This window comes from Danio rerio, chromosome 18 (genome assembly GCF_052040795.2).
Source record: "Danio rerio strain M-AB ecotype USA chromosome 18, GRCz13ab, whole genome shotgun sequence".
Lineage (NCBI taxonomy): Eukaryota > Metazoa > Chordata > Actinopteri > Cypriniformes > Danionidae > Danio > Danio rerio.
In genome coordinates, this window is record NC_141038.1 from 38,884,418 (window position 1) to 38,908,211 (window position 23,794).

The 23,794-nt window shown below is 33.7% G+C and overlaps 3 protein-coding genes across 6 annotated transcripts in view; 1 reads left to right on the forward strand and 2 right to left on the reverse strand.

The window, feature by feature from the left end:
- The window catches only part of hnrnpul1 (heterogeneous nuclear ribonucleoprotein U-like 1), a 90,062-nt gene extending 89,446 nt beyond the window's left edge, over nt 1-616 (reverse strand). Inside the window, exon 1 of one of the 2 annotated variants that reach the window (XR_015514237.1) lies at nt 512-616. The gene's annotated coding sequence lies outside the window, so the exon portion shown is untranslated. 2 annotated transcript variants of the gene reach the window in all.
- A 715-nt stretch (nt 617-1,331) lies between these two features.
- Nucleotides 1,332-5,337, reverse strand: opa3 (outer mitochondrial membrane lipid metabolism regulator OPA3). The gene is made up of 2 exons (XM_087293347.1): nt 5,183-5,337; nt 1,332-2,737 (listed from the first exon to the last, which is right to left on the reverse strand). The coding sequence occupies exons 1-2, from the start codon at nt 5,322-5,324 to the stop codon at nt 2,406-2,408; spliced, it is 474 nt and encodes a 157-aa protein (XP_087149473.1). The 5' UTR covers nt 5,325-5,337; the 3' UTR covers nt 1,332-2,405.
- Nucleotides 5,338-5,767: 430 nt separating this feature from the next.
- Nucleotides 5,768-23,794, forward strand: part of ppp1r13l (protein phosphatase 1, regulatory subunit 13 like) — a 65,320-nt gene continuing 47,293 nt past the window's right edge. Inside the window, 1 exon segment of one of the 3 annotated variants that reach the window (NM_001014320.2) lies at nt 5,768-5,918. The gene's annotated coding sequence lies outside the window, so the exon portion shown is untranslated. 3 annotated transcript variants of the gene reach the window in all.

The following is a 23,794-nucleotide window of genomic DNA, read 5'->3' on the forward strand; positions in this document are numbered from 1 at the left end:
ACGTGGTCTTTCAGTTTGCACTAGCTCAGACTGTTAACTGGAAACAGTTTCATGTTTCTAGTGGGAGCTGGTTTGTTTATGGTTCCCCAGTCTATTATCTTCAACCAGCTAATTGCTAACTTGAATCATGTTAGACCACGTACAAAAGAAACGTGATAATAACGCACAGGAAGAAACCAGCTATGATTTTTTTTTAAACAGGCACGAGTTCAGCAGGGTGGGTCATTCACACAGCTAACTGGCTAACGTTAAATCTCCTGCACATACATGTTGTTTAACTTACTTATCACATGCATTAGAGTTAAATAATCTCATCTAATGCAATTTAGCAAAGGTATTCATTCAAATTATGATCGGAATTAATGCGAAATGGCATGCATTCGTCTGATTTCTCAATCTAGGGAACACGTTATTTTAGCTAACTGGGTAAACGTAACGGAACATGCATTAATATTATTATTGTAACCTAATGCAAACTCTAAAATGTTAGTAAAATGTGCAATGGACCTACCAGAGAAAAGGCTATTGTTCAATTGAAGGAGCCTGTTTGTGTAATGTAAACAAACACAGAATTACAACCTCGCGGGCTTCTAGTCGGGGCAGCAGGAGACACACTGAATATTGTTCATAGTGTTTGAGTGCTGCCTCCTACTGGATGGACCTTCGACACTCTCAACAGTCTTTGCCCTCAACGCAGGCCAATGGTTTACAGTTGAATTTAAGTCTATTTCTGTATTATTTAACCGTAGGATTTAAATGAGGTATTTTTTTAGCCAACGTAATTAGAAAATAATGATATGAAAATTCATTCATTCGTTCATTTTGCTTCAGCTAGTCCCTTTATTCATCAGGGGACACCACAGCAGAATGAACCACCAACTCATCCTGCATGTTTTACACAGAATATGCCTTACCTGCTGCAACCCAGTACTGGGAAACATCCATACACTCATTACATTCACACACATACACTACGGACAATTTAAAATACATCCTTTTTAAATGTCAGGGTAAAAAAAACTATAGCTTTTTTCCGTTTAAACACAGTATATTTAATTTTGAGAAACATTTTAAATATTGTGGAGCAGTAAACATATCAGGCTAAATGATTCAAATGAATCATTGACTTCTGCTGTCTTCAAAGACAAAGATTTCTTTACAATTTAAAACGGCATCTTTGGATCACTTTCTGCTGGAGATACTGTTTTCCTATAAAACAGCGGTATACCTTAAACACAATCATCGTCACATGCCTATATCAGACCTTTTTAAGTTTAAATAAATGTGTTTCAAAAACTTTTTGTTGAAAAAATACTCACAACGACAAACTGTTTTCACAATTTTAATATAATCAAGAATATTTCACTTTATTTTACAATGATACATATACACCCATATACACGTGCCATATTAAACACAGCAGTCTTTTAATGCAATGGGGATTTTCTGATAGCACACACAGTGAGACAAGCTCTCTGTTTCTTATGCTGCGTGACACATCCATATTTATCATACGAATATTGTCATTCAAGTATTCACAAAGCGCATGTTCAGATCATCAGTATGCCCAGCTTCAAAATCTTATTACATTTAAGCTCAAACTAAATATCACTCTCTGTAAATTGTGGCAATTTATTTTGGAAAAAAATCACTGAAATGTTATAAAATAACATTCAAACTGAACAGTGCAGAACAATGAGTAGTCAAACATATGCAATGGTTTAACAATGTCATCAAAAAAGATTGATAACACGATCATTCAGCCAATGAGTAATGATATTGTGTCATCCTATTGGCCAACGTTCATCATCCAGAACCGTATTACTCATTTTCTGTTTCTTTTTTATTTTTATAACAGTGTGTGTAAGAAGACTTAAAGCTATAGTTCATCCAAAAATGAACTTATTTTACTTACCAATTACACATGAATCGATTAACTTAATCGTTTTTTACAAATTTAAGTTGGTTGAACTTCATTTTTTTAAAACAATTAAGTTATCCCAAAAAATACTCCAGAATTGCGTTGATTCAGCTCCTTTTAACTAAATAAGTAGTTTGAACAAGCAGCTTTTTTTAAAATGTAATAGCCTTTAAGTGATTGTTGCTTACTTTGAACACGAATTAAGATTTTTTGAAGAACGTTGGAAACCTAAAAAGAAACAAAAAAAATACTATGAAAGCCAGCGGTTACTGCCTTCAAAATGTCTTCCTTTGTGTTGAAAAACTCAAACAGGTTTGGAACAAGTAAAAAGAGAGTAAAAATTTAAATTTTTGGGGTGAACTATCCCTTTAAGCAAGACTTTCTATGCGTGTATATGGCAGTGCTGCACCACAACTGATGGCAGTCCCTATTAACAAGTCTGTTTATCCTCCTCAGAAAGGGCCTAATTCAGTGATGCACACAGTTATTTGGAACTTGGGGCTGCTGGAAGAGACAACAGAAGTCTGTTAACCTCTCTGATCTGGGCATCCAGTGTCTCTGTGGTGAGGGCCAGCTCTCCTAGTTGCGTCTGCAGGCTGGTTATGGATTGTGCGAGCTCTTCTTCTTTTCGTCTGGAGTTTGCGGCCTGACGGCTGTACTCGAGCACCATGCAGCCTCCACCGATGACAAAAATGATGGCTTCGCCGAGCAGCTCGGCTCCAAGCTCTGCAGCCGCGTCTTCATTCAGGGGTTTGATGGTGGAGCCGCGGAAACCCATAATTCTCATCTTTGTTCTCATCTCGATCCAGTGATATGCTGTTGAGAGAAAAAAACATGACAGATCTTTTTAGTGACTTGACATGGTTGTTTAAGAGGTATGAAGGCCTCCCATGAAAAGGATAAGACTACTACACTATAATATTTATAAATGTTGTATTTAAAAGAGTGTATGAAACTATGGTAATAAAAAAGAAGAGACTACAGTGATATTAAAATTAATATGGTGTGTAAAAGGACTGCCTTATAAATTAGGCATAGTAGTTTATCATATTTAAAATGTGAATAAGAGATTATGTATTGTTAAATAGAAATTACATATACAAGAGAGATTGCATTGCACAACAACATATATTTAAACATTTAAACAAGTTTGGTGTGATTAGGATTTTTAAATGTTTTAATATTAGCTTTTCCTGATCACCAAATGCTGCATTTATTTAATCTAAAATACAGGACAAATTGCAAAATTAAAAGTAGTTTATAATTTAATTTCATAATTTATTCCAGTGATTTCAGAGTTCATTTCGACTTCATTACTCCAGTCTTCAGAGTCACATGATCCTTCAGAAATCACTCTAATATTAAATATTATTATTTTTCAAATTATTAATATAATTATTAATGTTAATAGTAAAAAGCAATATTGATTTGAGTATTAACTTAATTTGAAACTACATACAATATAATATAAATAAGAATTTAATACTACATACATTTAAAAAATGCCCCCTTGTTGAACAGAATCATTATCTTAAAAAAATAAACAAACAAAAAAGCATGAAAAAATAATAAAACTGACCCCAAACTTTTAACCAGTAGTCTATATTAAAAAGAGTTTTAAATGATATTAAAAATAATACAGATTAGTTTCATAATAAAATTAACTAAACATATACATAAATGTAATATTTACAAATATTATTAAAATGTGTATAAAATTATCACATTAAAATAAAAATAGAATACAATATTGAAATAAACCTCTTTCACTCTCAATAAACTGTAATATATATATATATATATATATATATATATATATATATATATATATATATATATATATATATATATATTACTATTTATTATTATACATTAAACATTAAAACAATTTAAGAAATTACAAGTCTTCGTTTTATAAACAATTCAATAAAATGAATCGTTATTAATTTGTCAAAGATACAAACGGTACATTTTCGTATGCTTTTGAAACCCTCACACAGTCGCAGGCCTCAAATAACACTAGCAAAGTTATTAGTTACAATCCAGACTGAAACATTGTATATACTTGCGATATGATTATTGTGAATGATCACATTGTGATGTCGATGCTGAAATGAAATATTGTGCAGCCCTATTATGTACTATTATAATAAACACTAAAACAATATAAAAAATTACAAGTGATTCATTAAAAAAATTACTAATATATGAAAACAAACAATATTAAAAATTAAAGAACATAACAATTAATTATATTAATACTAATTAATTGTATACATGTAGGGCAGCAAAGTGGCAAAGTGGGTAGAACATAAGCCTAACAGCAAGGTTGCTAATTCAAGCCTCAACAGCATCAGTTGGAGTTTCAGTGTGGAGTTTGCATTTTCTCCCTTTGTTCGCGTACAGTATGTTTTATCCAGGTGCTCCAGTTTCCCCCACAAGTACAAAGACAAGAGGTATAGGTGAATTGGGAAAGCTAAATTGTGTGAATGAGTATGTGTGGATGTTTCCCAGTGATGGGTTGCAGCTGGAAGGGCATCTGCTGCGTAAAACATATGCTGGGTAAGTTGGCGGTTCATTCTGCTGTGGCGACCCCAGATTAATAAAAGGACTAAGCCGAAAAGAAAGTGAATATGTATAAATTAACTGATAGATATGTTATATAGCTCTTATTTATATATAACAGTACTGTATGATCAAATTGTTTATTATGCAACTATATTACAAATATTTAGCAAACCAGAAAAAAGAGGCACGTTCAGTTAATCTAAACTTGCATTTTAATGTTTATGATCATAAAAAGTCTTCTTAAATTGACTAGTGTAAAAGTATATTAAAGAGAGTAGGCTAATGTATGAAACATTAACATATACAATCGAATTAATTACAGTAAAAATATTATGTTAATAAATTATTATTGTATTATAACCAATTTAAGAACTAGCTGTAAAGGCACTTTTTTCTACTCGTGAGTCGTGTGTACCCTCTCTGCTCTCAATGACAGATCAGTCCCGCCCTCTTGTATCAAGCTCCAATCTCATTTGTCAAAAGGAAACTTTCCTCCGTTACCTCATTTGTCTCATCGATAGTCTGTCACTAAAAAGACCCAATAAAAATAGCGCAGCAGCCGTGATTGGCTATAAGGTAGAAGTAGACAAGCGTCCATTGGCTGCGTGTAGCTATGTCCACACCCACATACACCCTTAGCATTTGCCTGACATCATTTCATCGTTATTCACGAACAGGCAAATATTAGCTTACCTTGAGCCGGAGGAAGGCAAATATAGTTTTTAAAGAATTCACTTCTCCGCGCGCCCGCTTTTATCCTATTTGCCACTGGTTTGCTCAATTGTCGCACGCCCAGATAGAGCAGCTTTGCAATCGGAAAGGCACCGACAACCATCTTGGCGGAAAATGCGTCATCTGGGAAGGCGGGATGATAAGGACGTCATGTGGGCGATGCTCATGTGTAATGTAATGACGTAAAATTAATATTAATGAGATTTAAAAATGTATTAGTATTTTAGTGTTCGGTATTATTATTATTATTATTATTATTATTATTATTATTATTATTATTATTATTATTACTAAAGACACTAGTAAGAAAATATTAACCTTTAGTTTATTTTGGCCAAGTTTGCTCCTCTATTTGTTTAGTCGCTTGGATGTACGGACGTTTATGATGTATTTTTACAGTTAATTTCCCCCCAAATCTAAAATCAATTATAAAAAATATGAAACCAAATAAACAAACGACATATGTCTTTCTTCGGCCATTGTCTCTCGTTGTTTACCTGCGCCAGCTGTGCGTCTCAAACACCTGGGTCGGATTTCAGAAGCGGTGGGCTGGACTGAATTTCTCAGAAGTTCACAAGCAAGGGTTGAACACCGTAGAAAAGTTTTCCAGACAGTCATGTAACGCATCCATGCTCGGCGGGACTAAGTTTTAGGACTTCACTGCACGACAATTTGACTGCTATCGCAGCTGTTCAAGGTACAGGAATCTTTCATGTTATTGTGCTTTTGAGAGTTCAGCTCGGAGATTTACTGTACATTGTGAAGGCGACGTGGATTGTACAGTAGACTTGTTTGTTCCCGTTATGTCAGCTTTTGAACACACACTTTTTCTCAGTTTTACTTTAAAAATGTGTAACATTGTTATAGTTTAAGGCGCCTTTGTGTGTGAAGTGGACGAGGAGGAGCCAGTGGCACTTTAATGGGAATCAGATGTCTTGAAAACGCACGCAGAAGCTTTTGAAGGCAGATCCCATTGAGTTGTTCTCTGAACGATATATTATTCATTATACAACCTGAATCAAGTCTGAAAATTAGACCAAGGCTTATCCGAGCCTTTATTTATTTAGTGATATGGTAACTTTGTAAAATATTGTGCTCAGGATTTTAATACAATGTACACAAAGCCTTCTGCATATACTGTAAGACCCGTCATCATGATGAATGACTGTGGCTTTTTTAACAGATGTTTGTAAGCAGTGTTACTAATTTGGATACTAGAAATGCATGAGGTCTAAACTTTTTGATCATCAAGCCTACTCCATCCTACTTGATGTAAAAAGCCTGTACATGAAATAATGAACTTTGCTTTAAACCTTTTGTACAAAATCTACATACTTTCTTCAGCTCTAAAATTTAGGAATGACATTAAGATTTATATTTATACAACTTTATATTTTTTATCCATACTTTCAGACTTTGGTGTTTAATGAAATACTAAAGCAGAATTTAAAAAATAATAATAATTGTGATGTACTACAGTATTAGCACAAAGTGACATCTTGTGACACTGTGTCTATATTTTTTATCACACTATTTGAATATTCAGTCTGAAACAGCATGTAATTATGACGTCAAATGAACATTAGTACCAATTAATTAACTGCATGCCAACAATGTTATACTTTGAGAGTCATTGGCTGATAAATATGTTTTCCCTATTTACAATATGCAAAGAATACTTTTCTGAAATGTTATTAAGGTGAAAGTATGAATGTGCAAATATAACACCAACTTTACCCCTAATAATTTTAAGATGAATATTTACAGACACTTGGCACTTAATTATCTTTTTTATTATTTGTGTATTTTTTACATTGATATCCTGATGCCTATCATGCATTTTACTATGATTTTACATTGCAGTAATATGTCATTCAGTGCAACAATAGTTTCAAAAATGCCATAAAAGCCTGATATATCAAATATAAAATAAAATATATTGTTTACTTTTTTTTGTTTAGATTATTTAGTCATTTTCTAATCTTAAAATTAGTTTAAAGTGTCAATAATATATTAAACATGTAGAGTTGAACACACCCCACGTACTGCATCTTTTGTTTAGCATTGTGGTTTTATACATTCTTTGGTAACCGGTCCATAATGAGTACCTTCATGTCATTTTTTGAAAACATTGGGAACGGGTCCAGTTCCACTGTACAGTTCTCACTAAATGCTGTCAGAGCCAGCTGAGCTACATATTTGTCTGTTCCTGTCCTGCTACAACTTGTTCCATTCCATTATTTCTCCTTTTGCACTTTACACTGTAAACATGAATATTTGCATGTTGGTTCAATCACTTTCCAGCCTGTATTTGTGTGCACTGCTGTTCAGTCTTCAAAGGTTAAACTGGGTCAGGTTGGATGCTGGGAAACTTGTGTGATTCACAAAGAATGTTAAGCTTGTAATTTTAAAGACCTGAGAGATTCCAGAAGCAAATGTTATTCGAGACTGTTCAGAGTGTCCTCTACACAGGGCTGCACATAAACAAACATCCCTTAGAAAAGCAGAAGTGGCCAGTATCATAGGTCAGACTGAGTGTTAGGATTATTAATACCCACCCATGGAATCATGGGTGACTAACAGGCTTTAGTCACAATGTTCTCGGATGGCCGTCAGTGTCTAAAATTTACCTGACACTCCTCATTTTTTTGTTCATCTAAATCTGATAAAATGTCTTGATTTTAGAGATAATTTGACTCTGTCTGTCTGTCTGCCTGTCTGTCTAGCTATCCATCTTATTATATATAAAATATTATTTATTTATTTATTTATTTTAATGAACTCTCCATTTTAATTTTGTCACAGGATGTTTCCACCCACATTTTTAGGAGTGCATTAGGGTAGAGTTCATCAAATCCTAGTCTTTATCTTTTTAGGCGTCCATTTCTTTTTTTTTTTGTAATTTTCTAAAGAACTTCTTTAGCCGGTTACGATTGCACCTTTTTTGGCAAGGACCTGCATGAGTTCCAGATCTGTTACATACGGTTTGAATGACTGTTCTTATCAACTAGACTATGAAACACTCTTGTTGTCTCTAGAATGATAGCTTTGGTTGGTTTCAATGCCATGAGATGGCGTAATGTCTGAGACACGTCATGAATGCTCACTTAGACTTACAGGTGGTGGTTCACTATATCTTATTGTATCTTCAAATCTCCCCTGACTTACATTCTTCAGTCGGACTCAAAAGAAGATTTGTGTTTTCAGTGCAGTGAAAGTCAACTGACTTAAGCAAATACATTATCTTTCATAAGCTATTTTTATTTCCACAGATGAAAGTTAGTCAGGTTTTGGAATGACACAAGGGTGAGAAAATGATGACTGAAGAGTCATCGTTGCTTGAACGATTCTTTTGACTGTCTGGAGAACTGTTGTTGTCTAAATGCAGCTTGGGTTGGGCTGTTTTAATACCACATGGTGCCAGTCTGACAGCAGCTATTTCACCACAACGTGCTGATGAATGAATTTCACATAGAAATGTTGTCACTTTTGTAGGTTGTGATTGGTCTGTCTTTTTTTTTTTTTTTAATGAATTACCAACAAGATTAAGCTTGTAGGCTTTATCTGAAATCGACCCCCTAGATCAGAGATGCCCAAACAAGGGCCTGTGGGCCAAAGTTGGCCCATAGTAGGCTTTGATTAGGCCCGCCATCCCATCTGAGTAGAGAGGGAGAATGATAGGGATGGTTTAGAGATTCTCAGTAAACTTTTAGTTAACTGAAATTTAATGTTTAAATGTAAATGCTGTATGTTAGTTTAAAATGTGCATACTGTCACCCGACGAATAGAGGACAATGCAGAGAGTTTGCTGAGCAAATGAAAGCAAAGGCAGATTCTGCTTGACGAGTGTATTCAGCATTAAATGTGTTATAAATGTGATTGTTTTTATTGCAATAAGTTATCATTAAAAGGTTTTTCTGCATTATTTAATATTTTTCAAAGCAGTTATTTTTGAATAATATTAAATAAAATAGTTTGGTAGATTTATCTTCGGGCCACGACTATTAATGATATTTGGTTTTTGGGCCTTCATGCAAAAATCTTTGGGCACCCCTGCCCTTGACTCACTATTCCCTACATTAGTCTGCTTAATGAAGTGAAAGAAAATGAGTGAGTGAATCTGAGCACTGACTGCACCGGAAGGGATATTGTTTAGTTTGTACTTTGCTGGTTAATAAACCTCTCAGAATGATTTGATTTTCAATTTCTTGGACAGACCCTGTGATAGATTATTAACATTTAGCGAGCTATTAGTAATGAACCAAAGTATTTAGATTTTTGTCAGGTATAACAAATGCTGATTTCTCATTTTTATAGTAATTTATTTGGAAACACCAGTAGGATTCTGCTGTGGATGCCATTCTGTGGTCAAACGTGGTAATTAATTTTGCATGTGTGAATACTCAGTGCATAATGGGGTTTTCTCCTGCTGTTGAATGTACATTGGTCATACACGTTATTGTGGTGCATTATAGGATTGATTGAGTTTACATCAGAATGTTCACAATAGTTTCGGACACCACTGCAAATGGCTGCTTCCTCTAATATTGCCCATAACATTTATTGTGTATGGCTGTATGCAAAATCACCCCTACACCTATATTCACTATTACCTTCCATTAGTCCACTAATACAGTTCATCTGAAGGAGTCACACATTATTGGGATTCTAATGCAGTGCATTATTAGGATTTTCTAGCTGATTTGTGTATATAGGTTGTAGACTCGTTATTGTTCTGCATTGTAGGATTGATTGATTACACTTATCATAACATCCACTACAGAAGAATGGGCCACTGTCAGAAGCGCAATGAATTTTGTCATGGTGTGATTGGTTTCCACATGTGGAATAAGTGCGTTTGTGAAATTTCCCCACTAAATAAAATTTTCAGTGATCAACTTTTAGGGGTGTTATGACAAATTATAAGCAATTAGGTCTGGGTGATATGACAAAAAACTCACTTTACATTAAATAATAACTAATAATATCACTAAATATAATGCAAAATGTAAACATTGTACTCTCAATATTGCAATATTCTCATGATGTTGTTCATTCATGATTTTGTCTGCATCCCAATAATGGCATGTAATATTGTGTTCATGTAAATTATGAAAAAGTGTTACCTTAAACGATTTTGTGACATCACAAAATGAACAATAGAGCATAAAATGAAACGACAAACTTTTTATTGTCTCCATATGATATACACTGTAAAATTGCACATCCCTAGAAGCAATTGGGAACAACACCAATTCATCCACCACAAAGTGGTAGGCCGTGTTACAGTGTATGATCAGCACAATCTGAGGTGCAGAGAAGTCACCAGCTTTCTGCAATAATTCAATAGTTGCAGACCTCCAAACTTCATGTGGCCTTCAGATTAGTTTAAGAACAGTGTATAGAGAGTTTCCAAGCCTCAAATCAACCAGAACAATGCAAAGTGTTGGATGGCTTGGTGGTTGCCAGTGCAACCGTACAGGACTTCTCTGACTGCAATGTGCCAAGTGCAACGTTTGGTGGAGATGGGATTGTGTTGTTTTTCAGGGGTTGGGCTTGGCCCCTTAGTTCCAGTAAAAACATCTCATAATGATTTTGCCCACCAACATTTTTTGTAGTGTCATGCTCCCAACTTTGTGAGAACGTTTTGGGTATGAACCCTTCCTGTTTCAACATGACTGCGCACCAGCAAGCAAATTTCAATAAAGAAGTGGGCGAGCAAGTTTGGTGTGGAGAAACTTGACTGTCCTGACCTCAACCAGACAGAATATATTTGGGATTAATTATTGGACCAACTTCATATTTACCCCAACAGATAAAGATTAGAAGTGCATGTGCAAGATTCAAAACATCTGGCAGTATAGGTGTGTAAAAATGTAGGGGCTTGTGATTTCCATAGTGCAGAGAATTGCAGAATCTAAGGCTTCATTGACTGTGTCTATTATTATTTTAATTGCACTGCTCACTTCTAACGTCAATCATTTTACATATAAGTAAATATAAAGGCGGCAACACCAAAGCTCCAAAAGTATAAAATGTATTATACCAAAAGGCTATCACATTGCATGTAAAGTTTTGAGAACACGTCACTTCGTCAGATGGTGTGCACGAAATGTCACTTGCTATGTGATAGCCTTTTAGTAACAAATCTGATACTTTTGTAGCTTTGGTGTTGCCGCCTTTATACTTGCTTTTTGTACTCTTTTTGGCTGAGCAACCTTTTGAGATTGATATGTGTGTTATTGTGCATTTATGCGAGAGTTTTACATCAAAGTACATCATAATTTGAACACAGTGTTTAAATAAGTATGCCAAATCAAAAACACCTACTGGTATGATTGGTTGACAGTTTTGCTCACCAAAGTCAAAGTCGGCTTTATCGTCAATTCAACCACATGTACAAGGCATACAGAGAGTTGATTGTGTTACATTCAGACCCCAGGCGCATAACAGATAATATTAATACAAAAAGTTACATTTTTAAATGAAATTACAATGAATGCAATCACACATATAATATAATCTAAAAACATATGTAAAAAATAACTATTTGTAAGCAACACAATTACACTTAAGGGCACACAATAACACTGCAACCAGCAAGATGGAAAACACAAAAACACTGTTTTGTCTGGAGAGAGAGAGAAGCCACAGTGTGTGCATGCGCCGCCATCTTGTTTTAATCTTGTTTGCTTATTTGAAAATTTGGTTTCAAAGTTGCATAGGAAAGCAGCTCCTCTCCCATGTAAACGTCTGCATGTATGTTTGAAAGCCTGTATACTTCAAACGCTGATGTGATTTAGGTTTAAAAAAAATGCATCAATAACATCAAATGATCTATAATGGCAAACAAAAGCAAAATATAAGTGAATATTTAATTAAAACAGTTTATAAAAATATAACTGTAAAAATCACAATATTGTTTAAACATGAAATGTAAAATTACAGGTTTTATGATTTTAGATTATTGTTCTGCTGTCATTTATTATAATCATTAATCCACAGTCTGGATAAAATGAAACCTGAATTAAAATAGTATCCAGAATAAAAAAAAAAGAAAGAAAAAAAGCAGATTGATGGATTGTGAGAAAAATTCAGCAGATGTCATTGAGCCCCATTTGTTTATTACTATGACTATTTATGAACTTTCAGTTATTTAATCTGTTGATATATTTATTATTCAGTAAAATTTTTAATTTGTTGACATAATGTGAAAATAATGCATGTTACATAAGTTTTTATATTTAAAGATTTGCAATTAATTAAAAAATGAATTAATCATCCAGAAGTAAAATACACCTTATCCAGTCAAAATGCTGTTCTCCAGTGTGCAATTTAAAGGCAATGAATACACAAATACTGGATCTATTAATGTGTGCTAAAAATGCAGGGATGTAACAATTCACCTGACTCTTGATTCGAAACAATTCACAATACTAATCTCACAATTCACAACTTAGTCTTGATTTTTTTAAAACAAAATGATTAGAAACAAATTTAAGGTAAAGAGCCCTTTCATTTTTTTTTCTTAAATGCTACACATGTTATGTAAAATAATACATTTTATGGCATAACTAAATTGCTATTTAAAAAAAAGTATATAATAAACATTTACAAAGCCCCCAGCTAATGAAAAAAACTCTTTCACTGGGGACTGCGATGGCTGTTGTGGAGAGGAAAGCCTTTCCTAAACCAAAGATCAGTGATCCATAAAAAAAAAAAAGATTATAAAAGGACTAATTATGTAGTAGGACAGGAGTTGAGCAAGATTATGAAGGTGAATAATTAATATTACTTCTATAAATAATTAGTATAAGTATCAGTGTGATACACTTAAGAAGACATAATCTTGAACATTTTTGAATATAATAAGCAAATTATTAAAATATGCATAAACTAATTTGAAAAGAAGAGGGTAAAATAATTTAATACCTTGCTCTGTAGCAGAACAACTTTCTCTTACAGTCTAAAAAAATCTTCACACTTTCGTTATGAAAACACTGATGAACCATGTGATCTCTGTAGCACTCGTCAGAGCAAGCAGAGTTTGGCTTATTAATAGTTTTGTTTTTGCGTATAGACGTCTTCGACAGTAATTTTCACTGTGATGAGGGCTTATGTGCGTCATATTCGTTGTTCTGTTAGTGTAAGTAAACGTCTTTGTACAATACTTGTAGTATGTTTTGTCTGGCGAACTTCACCACTGTCAGTAGTGATTTTAAATAATTTTGAATAATGATTTCAATCGGCAGTGAATCGTTACATCCCTAATTGTAAAAAAAAGGGTCATAGTCTGCCTCTACGGGAAGTTACATAGAATTTTATTTCAGTATGTTGACATACTTCCATTTGAAACTATTAAGTAAGTGACGGGCCTTTATTTTTACAAATTGTTCCCTGACAGCAATAACAGTAAGAAAGGTGTATTTGGTTAAGAATATTAATAGACATTTCCTATTTAATCCCCCAGGTTGACATCAACATAAGTAACGCGGAAGCAAATGGTCAGACTTTCCTTATCAAAACAAACATTCATTTAATTTTCTTCAGTTGATTTATTTGCACGGATTAATTATTCACCTTAAGAATAACAATGCGAGCTAGCAAAGTAAACATTGTACTTTTTGATTTCACTCGGACTTTAACATTCAACTGTTACCTTCTAAATCTGCTTACCATATAAAACAACATCAAACAATCACAAACTAAATGTTAACTAACACAAGGAACACACAACACCACATGTCTGGTGTTTTCTGTGGATGCAGATGCAGTTCTTTGATAAATACAATATTCTGCCTAATATTTGCACTGATTAAATTAATGGTTATGCTAATATTAAGCCCTATATTCATAATTATGGGCAATAATACTGTAAAAAATTGTATGACAAAAAGCCATGGCAATAATTTTTTACCTTCTGAGCCCGAGCACTCTTAAATCATCAATGATGCGACTGTTCAATTAGGAAGAGAAGCGTTCTCGCTCAGTACAGTGGAGATAGTATTAGTTATATTGTTTTGTATTTATTTTAGTCAAATCTTTTGCTGAACAGATTCACCACTTTTGACGCTCGAAGAGTCATCGTGCTGCACGTTTTGATGGTGGTAGCTAAACTATAAGAGTTTGCACTTGTTGAAAAGTAAAAAAAAAAATAAATACATATGAAACAGTCCCCTTAAATGTGATGTCGAGTCTTCAGTTTCATGCTCAGGTGCACTTTGCACTCAAACTAAAAGTGTACCCACTACAGTCTCATGGCAATTTGTAACTTTTTAATTTAGTGGCTAATTCGTACGAATTCGTATCATCTAATTCGTAAAAATTAGGTACGACTTGCTCATCCCCCAATGACAGTTGGGTTTAGGGGTGGGGTTAGGTGCCACGCCTCCTTTTTAAATTCTTACAATTTCGTACGACTGCACTTGTACGAATTAGTACTAATTGGCCACTAAACTGGCAAAACATAAAATACTTACGTTTTCTCGTGAGATCAGGTTGGTGTACCACACCCGAGCCCAACCGAACCGCGCTCTGCACACCCTTTGTTTTCCTAGTGAATCACATAAAAATGCTGAATGGAAATGCAAGTTACACATAAATTCTAAAAATGCAGATTGAAAACATGCTTTCAACTGATATGTTCTTTTAATTGATAAAAGAATGTGTTAGAAATGCATTAACCTAATAAATTCCTCAGTTCAAATCAAAACATGTCATGGGATGTTATTTGTTTGTACACTGCTTAAATGAATGGTTATGCTAATATTAAGCCCCATATTCATAATCATAGGCCATAGGCAATACTTAAAAAAATGACATGACAAAAAGCCATGGCAATAAATGCTTTTATGTCACGTTAACTTCATTTAATAAGTTAATGAGTAATTTCATCTACATTCTTGTAGCTATACAAAGTTTAACATACTTTTTTAGTCAGTTCGACTTAAGTAGATATGACTCAAGTTCATTTAATTCAATTAAAATTTAAAGTCAGGAAGATTTTTTGATACAGTTTCCTAGTAATTCAGATCATAATGATTAGTTCAAAGGACAAGTGTAACAACCAACTGAGTATCTTGAGTTGAGAGAGAACACGAGCAGATGTTTTCTGTCACCACCACGCCTCGATCCATCACTAAACACTGCTGTCTTAATCTGCTGCTTTCCGCCTCAGGCTCACAATGGGTTTGGTCTTCTTATCAGCAAGTTATTATTAACCTGTGACTTTCTCAGCTCCACATTCCAGGCTCACTTTTTCAGGTCTGAGTCCAACAGCACTGCAACAAAAGTGCTCTTTTATCAGCAAATGAGAGGGGGGAATTAACATCACATGGGGGGAAAAGATTATTAAAAATTGTTAAGATTTTCTGGAAAGGTGAAGATTGTTTTTAATTCAAATGATTGTAATTTAGGAGTGTCATTCAGAGGGTATTTAGAAATCAAAGACATTCATCATAGAATATGTGTATTCAAGTCATTGTATACTAGATGCACTTTTGAATAATTTAAGAACTAAAATATCAAATAGTGTTGTCATATTTATAAAAATTAAATGAAAATAAATGTATTTTTAAAATACTTTTATAGATCTGAGTAAAAAGAAAACATGACACTATTATTTTTTATTATTAAAGCATGACACTATTATTTTTTTCAAAATAAATAAACAAACAAGCATTTCTTTGACCGTTTAAATTCCCTGGTTTTCAGATCTTATGCTGCCACTTCTTGTCTTGTTAGTCTTGTCACTTTTCTTTAAGAAGGAAGGAATCGTGAAAGTGCATTCACTGATGTGAATCAATGAGTGACAGTTACTAGACTGTATTAATCGTGACAGGACAGACAAGAAGAAGGCTTTGAGGTATTTCCTGTCTGTTCTTGAGTGCTGTTTGGACAGAGAAAAGTGCTGGTAAAGAAATATTCAGTTTACTTTGCCCCAAAGAAGTGAAAGTTTCAGATAAAAAAAAAAAAAAAAGCTTTGGACGTTATTGTCTTTAAAGCAGCTGTAGATAATATAATACCACTTACAGCTAATGAATATCAGCTTAATATTACTAATAAGCCATTATTATATCCGATTATTTATCTTTGTTTCCACACCTAAATTTGTAATCACCTGGTGCAACACTTGATTGTGTGTGTGCATGTGCGCGTACTTGTGTGTTTGCGTGTAGAAGAAGTGATTTTGCAAGATGAGTGACTCAATACTGAATAATCTAGAACTGACTGGCTTTTTGAAAACTGCAATAAGAACAGACTAGTAAACATCTGTTGTTGTTATTCCTCAGATTTTGGTTAAAAATTGAGATCATGATGTAATTTACTAGAAGTTTTGAAAAAAATACATTTATGCATGTCCACATGAAAAACCTAATACGCTTGAATAAATTTTAGATTCATTTTTAGAAACTTTTAGAAAAAAATTGTCAGAGAACAATGTTAATAATTCAGTATGGTTCCGATACCACAATTTTTTTAATGAGCTAACATACAAATACTTTTTGTTAAAATTTTTACGATACCAATATCAATACCATTTATTATTTAAAATATAATTTTTCAAACTAATGTTAAAAAATCATTATATATATATATATATATATATATATATATATATATATATATATATATATATATATATATATATATATATATATATATATATATATATATATATATATATATACACGTCATGTTCCATCACGTCACGTTCTGCCGCAGATTAATTGGTGTAACGTCTTGTATACAAAGCGTCACCGACAATCCTGTGCAAGTTACACATAAATTCTAAAAATTCTAAAAACATGCTTTAAACTAATATGTTCTTTTAATTTACACAAAAATGTGTTGGAAATGCATAAACTAAATAAATTCCTCAGTTTAAATCAAAACATGTCATGGGATTTTATTTGTTTTTAATTTTCCTCAAAAGATGATGTGTATAAACAATAGGGCTAACACACTGATCTTAATCACATCATCTCATGTTGTCATTATAATTCTAAAAATATCTGATTGAAAGTCCATCATCATCATTTTTTAATTTCTAGGAAGTACATCCTAGAATTGTCTATAGCATGATTGTGTTCCCAATCATCAGACATCCGCCTCCAAATGCAAGATAACATGGGAGAGATTGTTATTGCGTGTTGCATCTGCCATCCACAACACATGTATTATAGAGGAAAACTTGTGGTGGTGGCTGCTTTTATTTTGAATCATTGATGAATCATGCTCGTTTCCCAGCAAGTGGAGATTTTATTCTCTTGAACATTTGAACATAAGAGACAGAGACAGTGTCACCTTGTCGCTTACTGTTTGTCAACCACCATAAATTAGGGAAGTACACTATTTTGGATGCAGCCCACTTGCGTAAATACTAAATGAGTTGGAGATTTTGAATGGTTCGCTTTAACATTTTTTTTTTTTACCGTCACATACTCTGTGACATACCCTGACCAGAACCTTTCAAATAATGTAACTACACAATGCAGCAATGTAGAGCGCAAGATTTTGATTGGACAGTTTGGAATCGGTGAAGAGTATGTGCAGGGTTTTGAGCACTGGTGCCCAATCTTGCTCGTAGAGATCTACCTTGCTGCGTAGTTTAGCTCCAACCCTAATTAAAAACATTTAAACTAACTAAGTAAGATCTGCAGCTGAACTCTGCAGGAAAGTAGATCTCCAGAAACAGGGTTAAACATCCCTGGTCTAGAGCCATGGAAGCAGAGCGAGGCCTGTTGCATGAGTGTTTAACAAGTGCTAACAAGTTTAACATAGCTCAATGAAGCTATTCAAGGATGAGCTTGATCAGTACCTGGATCGAAGACCACATAGGAAAACTAAAAAAACTAAAAAAAAAAATTTTTTTTGACCATAGCCTCACTCTTTTTATTAATTATTTTGCTGCAGCTCCACTCTTCTTATTTATTGTCTCGCAGCCTCCATGATGAGCAAAATGCAGCCTGCAGGGTAATGATGATGTAACTATCATTCTGGCCACACAAGTGTAACAGTGCCATTGTGGTCCTATGGTCAGTACGTTGCATTATGACTTTGTCGATCCGTGTTCAATCCTCATTTAAGTAATCCTTTTTTTTTTTTTCATTTTTATTGTTAAGACATATAAAACTGTAAGGTTGTTGAACATTTGAAGTTCTAAAGCAACTGTTTTCTTGAAAAAGACATGATAGTGTCATTAGAAACTGAATTGGAAATGACCTTATTTTAATATAGTCAGTCATGAACTGAGGTGGGCCGGTCTAATGCTTGAAACTCCAGGGCTGAAAAGGAGTCCCACTCCGGCCCTGGGTGTAATCCAGGTGTCCTGGTCAAATTTCCAGATCAGCCCTCACCCATCAGGGCCTTTCCCATCCACTGAATCCACTGACTCTCCACCTGTAGCTGATGTGTGGTGGGCATACTGATGCTGTTGTCCTGTGACTGCTGTCACAGCATCTGGTGGAGGCTGCAAAGTGGTGTAGGCGAGGAGAGATCCCCTCATATCATTGTAAAGCACTTTGGGTGTATGTTAGTGCTTTCCATACATGCTGTCCTTGTGCTGAAGAATTTTTATATTTACATGTATAATTTATAAATGACTTATTTATATCTAGTACCTGTTGTCAGATACACTCTCAGAACAAATGGTACAATGTTGTACCAAAAAAGGTAAAAACCCTTACTAGGGAAGTACCTGTTTATGGGACAGAATTGTACGTTAAGACAAACAAAAATATTTGTACCTTTAAGCACAGGATTTGTACCATGGGAAACCAAAATGTACCTTTGTTTACTAAAATCTGCAGATACAATATTGTACAAGAATGATCCATAAAGGTACCACTAGTGACAACTTATTACCTTAACAGTGTCAAAATGCTTGCCAAACATTTATTTAAAATGCCTTAATGTTTTGTTTACAATACTTAGTTTTATGTTTTACCAGTTGTTTTGTAATATTGTATTATAGAACTTAATAATTAATGTTTATGAGTTTCTTTACACATATACTTTTAAATGGTGATTCATGTTTTAATATTAAAATTGTTTATAAAGCCTTATTGCCTTTCCAGTCATATTTATTTTCATAGGTATTATAATAAAGGAGTTGTCAAACACTTATGTACCTTTTTATAGGAACAATTGTGTACCTTTATTTTAAATGTACCATAAAAGTTACAGAACAGTATCATAAGAGGTCTTTTCTGTACCATAAAAGGTCTGACTTTTACAAAGGTACAAAACTGTTCCTCAAGGAGCATTATTTGTAGCACCATGTACCTTTTTTTCTGATAGTGTAGACCAATGTTTACTACACCGTGCTATAGTTCAATGACAAACTAAGCAAAATTGTGTTTATAAGTGCAGACGATTAAATTAGGCACTAATGAATCAAAGAAGATAATAATTTTGCCATAGCTTCTCCATGATCTGCAGCTCTGTGTTGCTGCTACATTTGAATGCATGTGGAATTGATTCATTCAGTAACATATTTTTACTCTAAGCTCAATTCATTACTTCTGCCAATTTTTAAAAATAAATACTGTGAAATTATTTTGTAGTTGTGTGTGTGTGTTCGTTTTAACTGAATCTATGAAAGCAGTTAAATCTTCTGTTTATTCCACAACGTTTATGGGGATTTCATGGATTTTTTGTGTGTTTGGAGTTTCCACATGAGAGCGCCATTTGGCCATCAGAGGATATTTACTGCTGATCATTAGAACCATGCTTCCCTGACAACATGTGCATGACAGTTGCAGTTTTTGATTAATCATGATGGCGATTTCAATTTGATTGATTGAACTGTCTTATAGTCTGAACCCATTGTCAGAATGATGATCTAAACATCAGGGGTCCATTCTTCATCTGTGGATTACTTAGTTAGCTAGATTTGGTTATTTATGATTTGACACAATCCAGGATTGTTTTGTTTTTCAAAACTCATCCAAGAGTTGTTGTCATGGCAACAGGTCTGGTAGCCCAAACCTGCTGGGGAGCAGGCTTATTTCAAATCAACATGATTAGATTGGGTCTTTTCAAGCAAAGGTAATATTAAAAGTATGAACCGAATTCTGATATTTTCTTACAGTAGTAGTTATATACACTTGGGGATATGGTAAATGGTTATATATATAACTTATGCAATGTGCACAAAAAAAGTAGGGCCTATAAAGATGGTCACGGTGTGGTTCTCCCTAAGGGGTTTAAAGACAACATTTATTAATATGTAGCTTAAGCTACAAACGCATACTATTTTAAGGTACCAGCTGCAGTACAATTTGTGTATGGTTATAGACAAGCACAATATGCCAGTGATGTGTTGCTTCACAGAAGTTGCAGGCACTTTTAACGATATCAAAAGGCTTTTTTGATGCAAAGTTTATTTAAATAGTCAATTATTCCTTAGGCCAATTCTCTTGACAAATTAAAGTGTAAAGCCTGTCGCACACAAAGTATCATGTATCATATAGACCATTTTGAGAGATGTAAACAAAAACAAGGGTCCCAATGTATTTCCTGTTTTACCTTTTTAATAGCTTTCGAGAGTCTAAAAATGGATACATTTTGATAAATAATGTTAAAATAGCTGTTTTAACATTAATTTAAGATTGAATTTCCTCTTGTTACAGTTATGAAATAATTTGACAACAAACAGGAAATGTTCATGAGCCAATGACATCACCACACTAAAATAGTCTATTTATAAAACTGTTTTCTATGAAAATTCTATTTTATGTAATTATGTATGAATTCTATTTTATGTAATTTTGATCAAATGGATAATTGAATATTAATCAGATTTTGTCATTTTGTTGCTGTGCCATCGGCCAATCGTTGTATTGCTGATCATGAATTCAAGGATCGATAGATTTGTCCTTCGCAACACATGCAGTGATCTCAGATCAGTTCATCCTGACATTTTAACCTGATTCATGAACTTGTTTAAAGAACCAAATTAGCCAGAGATCAGTTATCAAGATTAAAAGATCCAGCGTCTGTCAAATCATCTTAGGTCATTTAAGTGAGGTACAAAGAACAGGACAACTGTTGTGATTGCTTTGATTGATTTAAACTTTTAAAAGTAAACTTTAAAATCAAATGTTTACATTTAGGAATAAGGATAGCAATTCATAATGATGATTAAATTCATATATATTAGTATAACTTGTTCAGCTCTATTATATGGAGGGTGGCAAAGATCTAACTATTATATGATGTGTATCTGTTTGCCTATGCACAGCCACACATTTAAATTTCATGTAAGCAAAGGTGAAAGTCGTTCTAAAGGTTTCTAGCATCATTTGCCTGGGGGTCATAGTTGTTGAATCATTGGCCTTTGGCATAAATTTAATTATATTGTAGACAAGAGGCTGTTGTAACAGATGTCAGGCATGGATTGCAGGTTACTTCATAAATCACAAAGGGTGGATTTCTGTTAAATGTATTGGTATAATTTGAACTGGAGGCCTGGTCTGAGTGGTGTTGGAATGCATCAGAAAGTCCTCCTCTTGTAAATCCTGCTTATGAGCAATGTTTTATTAGGCAGGGCATGTTTTATCATTTCACCGTTGCAGAATAGCATCATCATGACTCATTAATCTTTGTCTGTGCCATATAAACGGTTGGGGTTGGTAGAATTTTAAAGGTGCCATCAAAGCTGCATTTATTTGATGGAAATTTGGGCTTTAAATTCTCTTATTAGGCCCAAATGAATGATAGTTTATTGACCTTTTTTTTAACGCATTTGCAGGCACAGCCTTTGGGAACCTGAAGGGCTGAAGACTTTTAGTCGTATTCACTTCCGTTCTTTTTAAACCATAACTAAGCAGCTCATTATGTTGCTTGATGTTGCAATTATATTTTGTGATTTTATTATTTTTATTTATTTTCATAAACACTCATTTGTAGAGCAAGTAGTTTGACACTTTAATGCCATTTATTATTTATAGTCATTTCCCCAATAGGCAAATGAATCAGAAGTTCTAAAACAATCGCACAAAAGAGTTTACTTCCACATTGCAAAATTCAAGGTCAGTATTATGGCTAGATTTCTTTGTCTTTTTTGAAAACTGACCATGAAGAAATTAAAATTATGCACTGAACAGTATGTGATTTAAATAAACAAACACACAAACATTGAAGTTGTTATGACACATTTAAAGGTAAAGCTCACAATATTTTTGTATTTACTTTCAAGTCATCAAGGTGCAGGACACTTTTCTTCAACAGAGAAATGAGTGATATTTAAGATGAAACCAATATAGGCAAAACCAGATTTATACCTTTAGCTTTGGCTCTTGATCATACGTTGAGATCTTAAAAAAGTGAAATCTGAAGAAAGAGACTTTCCTCTCAAATTATTACTTTTAATCCCCAGCCTGTACAGCCAGTACTATACATGTTCACAACAATCCATAGCTTTCTATCACATAAGGACACATATCAAACGTTGGGACCATGCAGCCAAATGTGGCCCAAACCGCATGAAATTTGATCGTTTCAATTCCGATTTGTGTCACTTTCATATGTGGTATGAAATCTGATACAGATGTGATTGTTTTGCAATGCGACGGCGGTGTAAACAACTATGCTGGAATTAATACAATCTTTATATCGTTTACGATCAACATTCGTAATTCTGGCTCTTACTACAAACAAGTGGCTGATCAATAGTGAAATGGCATAAAGGGCAAATCCCCCAAGAAAGTTAAGGTTGTTGATTTTGTTTATTTTTTAGAACTACAACTGCCGCTCAGGTGGTTCATTCCACTGTGGCGACCCCAGATTAATAAAGGGCCAAAGCCGAATGCCGCTCATTAACCAATCATTAACCTTTAACCAAAAATACACCGTTCCATTAGATTTAATAAACATTTATACCACCATAATAAAATTCCATAAATAAAATGAATAAAATACTGCATACGTAGAATATATCACGTAAATAATAATGCATTAACAAATTAGTTGATGTTAAAGTTAACAGTTAACGTTTGTGTGTAGCTGTACTTTTGCACAGTTTAGGACCATGATCTGTTCACACTGTAAATCTGATATCGGTCACGTTTAAAACAACAATGAGAACAGCAATTAAAAAAAAAAACAGATCTGAGAAAAAAATCGGAGTGTGAACGTAGTTTTAGTCTGCAGCATCTGATATAAGCATAATGATGCACTTACACTGTAAAAAAATTGACCTTAAATTCACAGTAAATTACTGGCGAATAATTCCATTACTTTCACAGTAAAATACCGTAAGTAAATTCACAACATATTACTCTGAGGTAGTTAACAGTAATTTACTGTGATTTTGTTACATTAAATTACTGTGAAATTACAATCATATAGTGTAACTTTACAGTAGATAGGAAAGTTCATTACTGTGATTTCACAGTATTATCTTGTAGAATTGACTATATTTTACTGTGAAGCAGGCTTTCCCTGGCTAGTCATTCTAAAATTAACTCTGGGCTAATAATTCTGACCCCAACTGTACATATACAAATAATAATAAAAAATATTTATGTAATGTTTGTGTTGCATGAAGGGCTTAGTCTTACAAGTTAG

What these genes read in the sequence shown, in the direction of transcription:
- opa3 (XM_087293347.1), bottom strand. Translation starts at nt 5,324, where the DNA reads ATGGTTGTCGGTGCCTTTCCGATTGCAAAGCTGCTCTATCTGGGCGTG. An exon ending in TTGCCTTCCTCCGGCTCAAG is followed by an intron (nt 2,738 to 5,182) that starts GTAAGCTAATAT and finishes TTCTCTCAACAG; the next exon opens with CATATCACTGGATCGAGATG.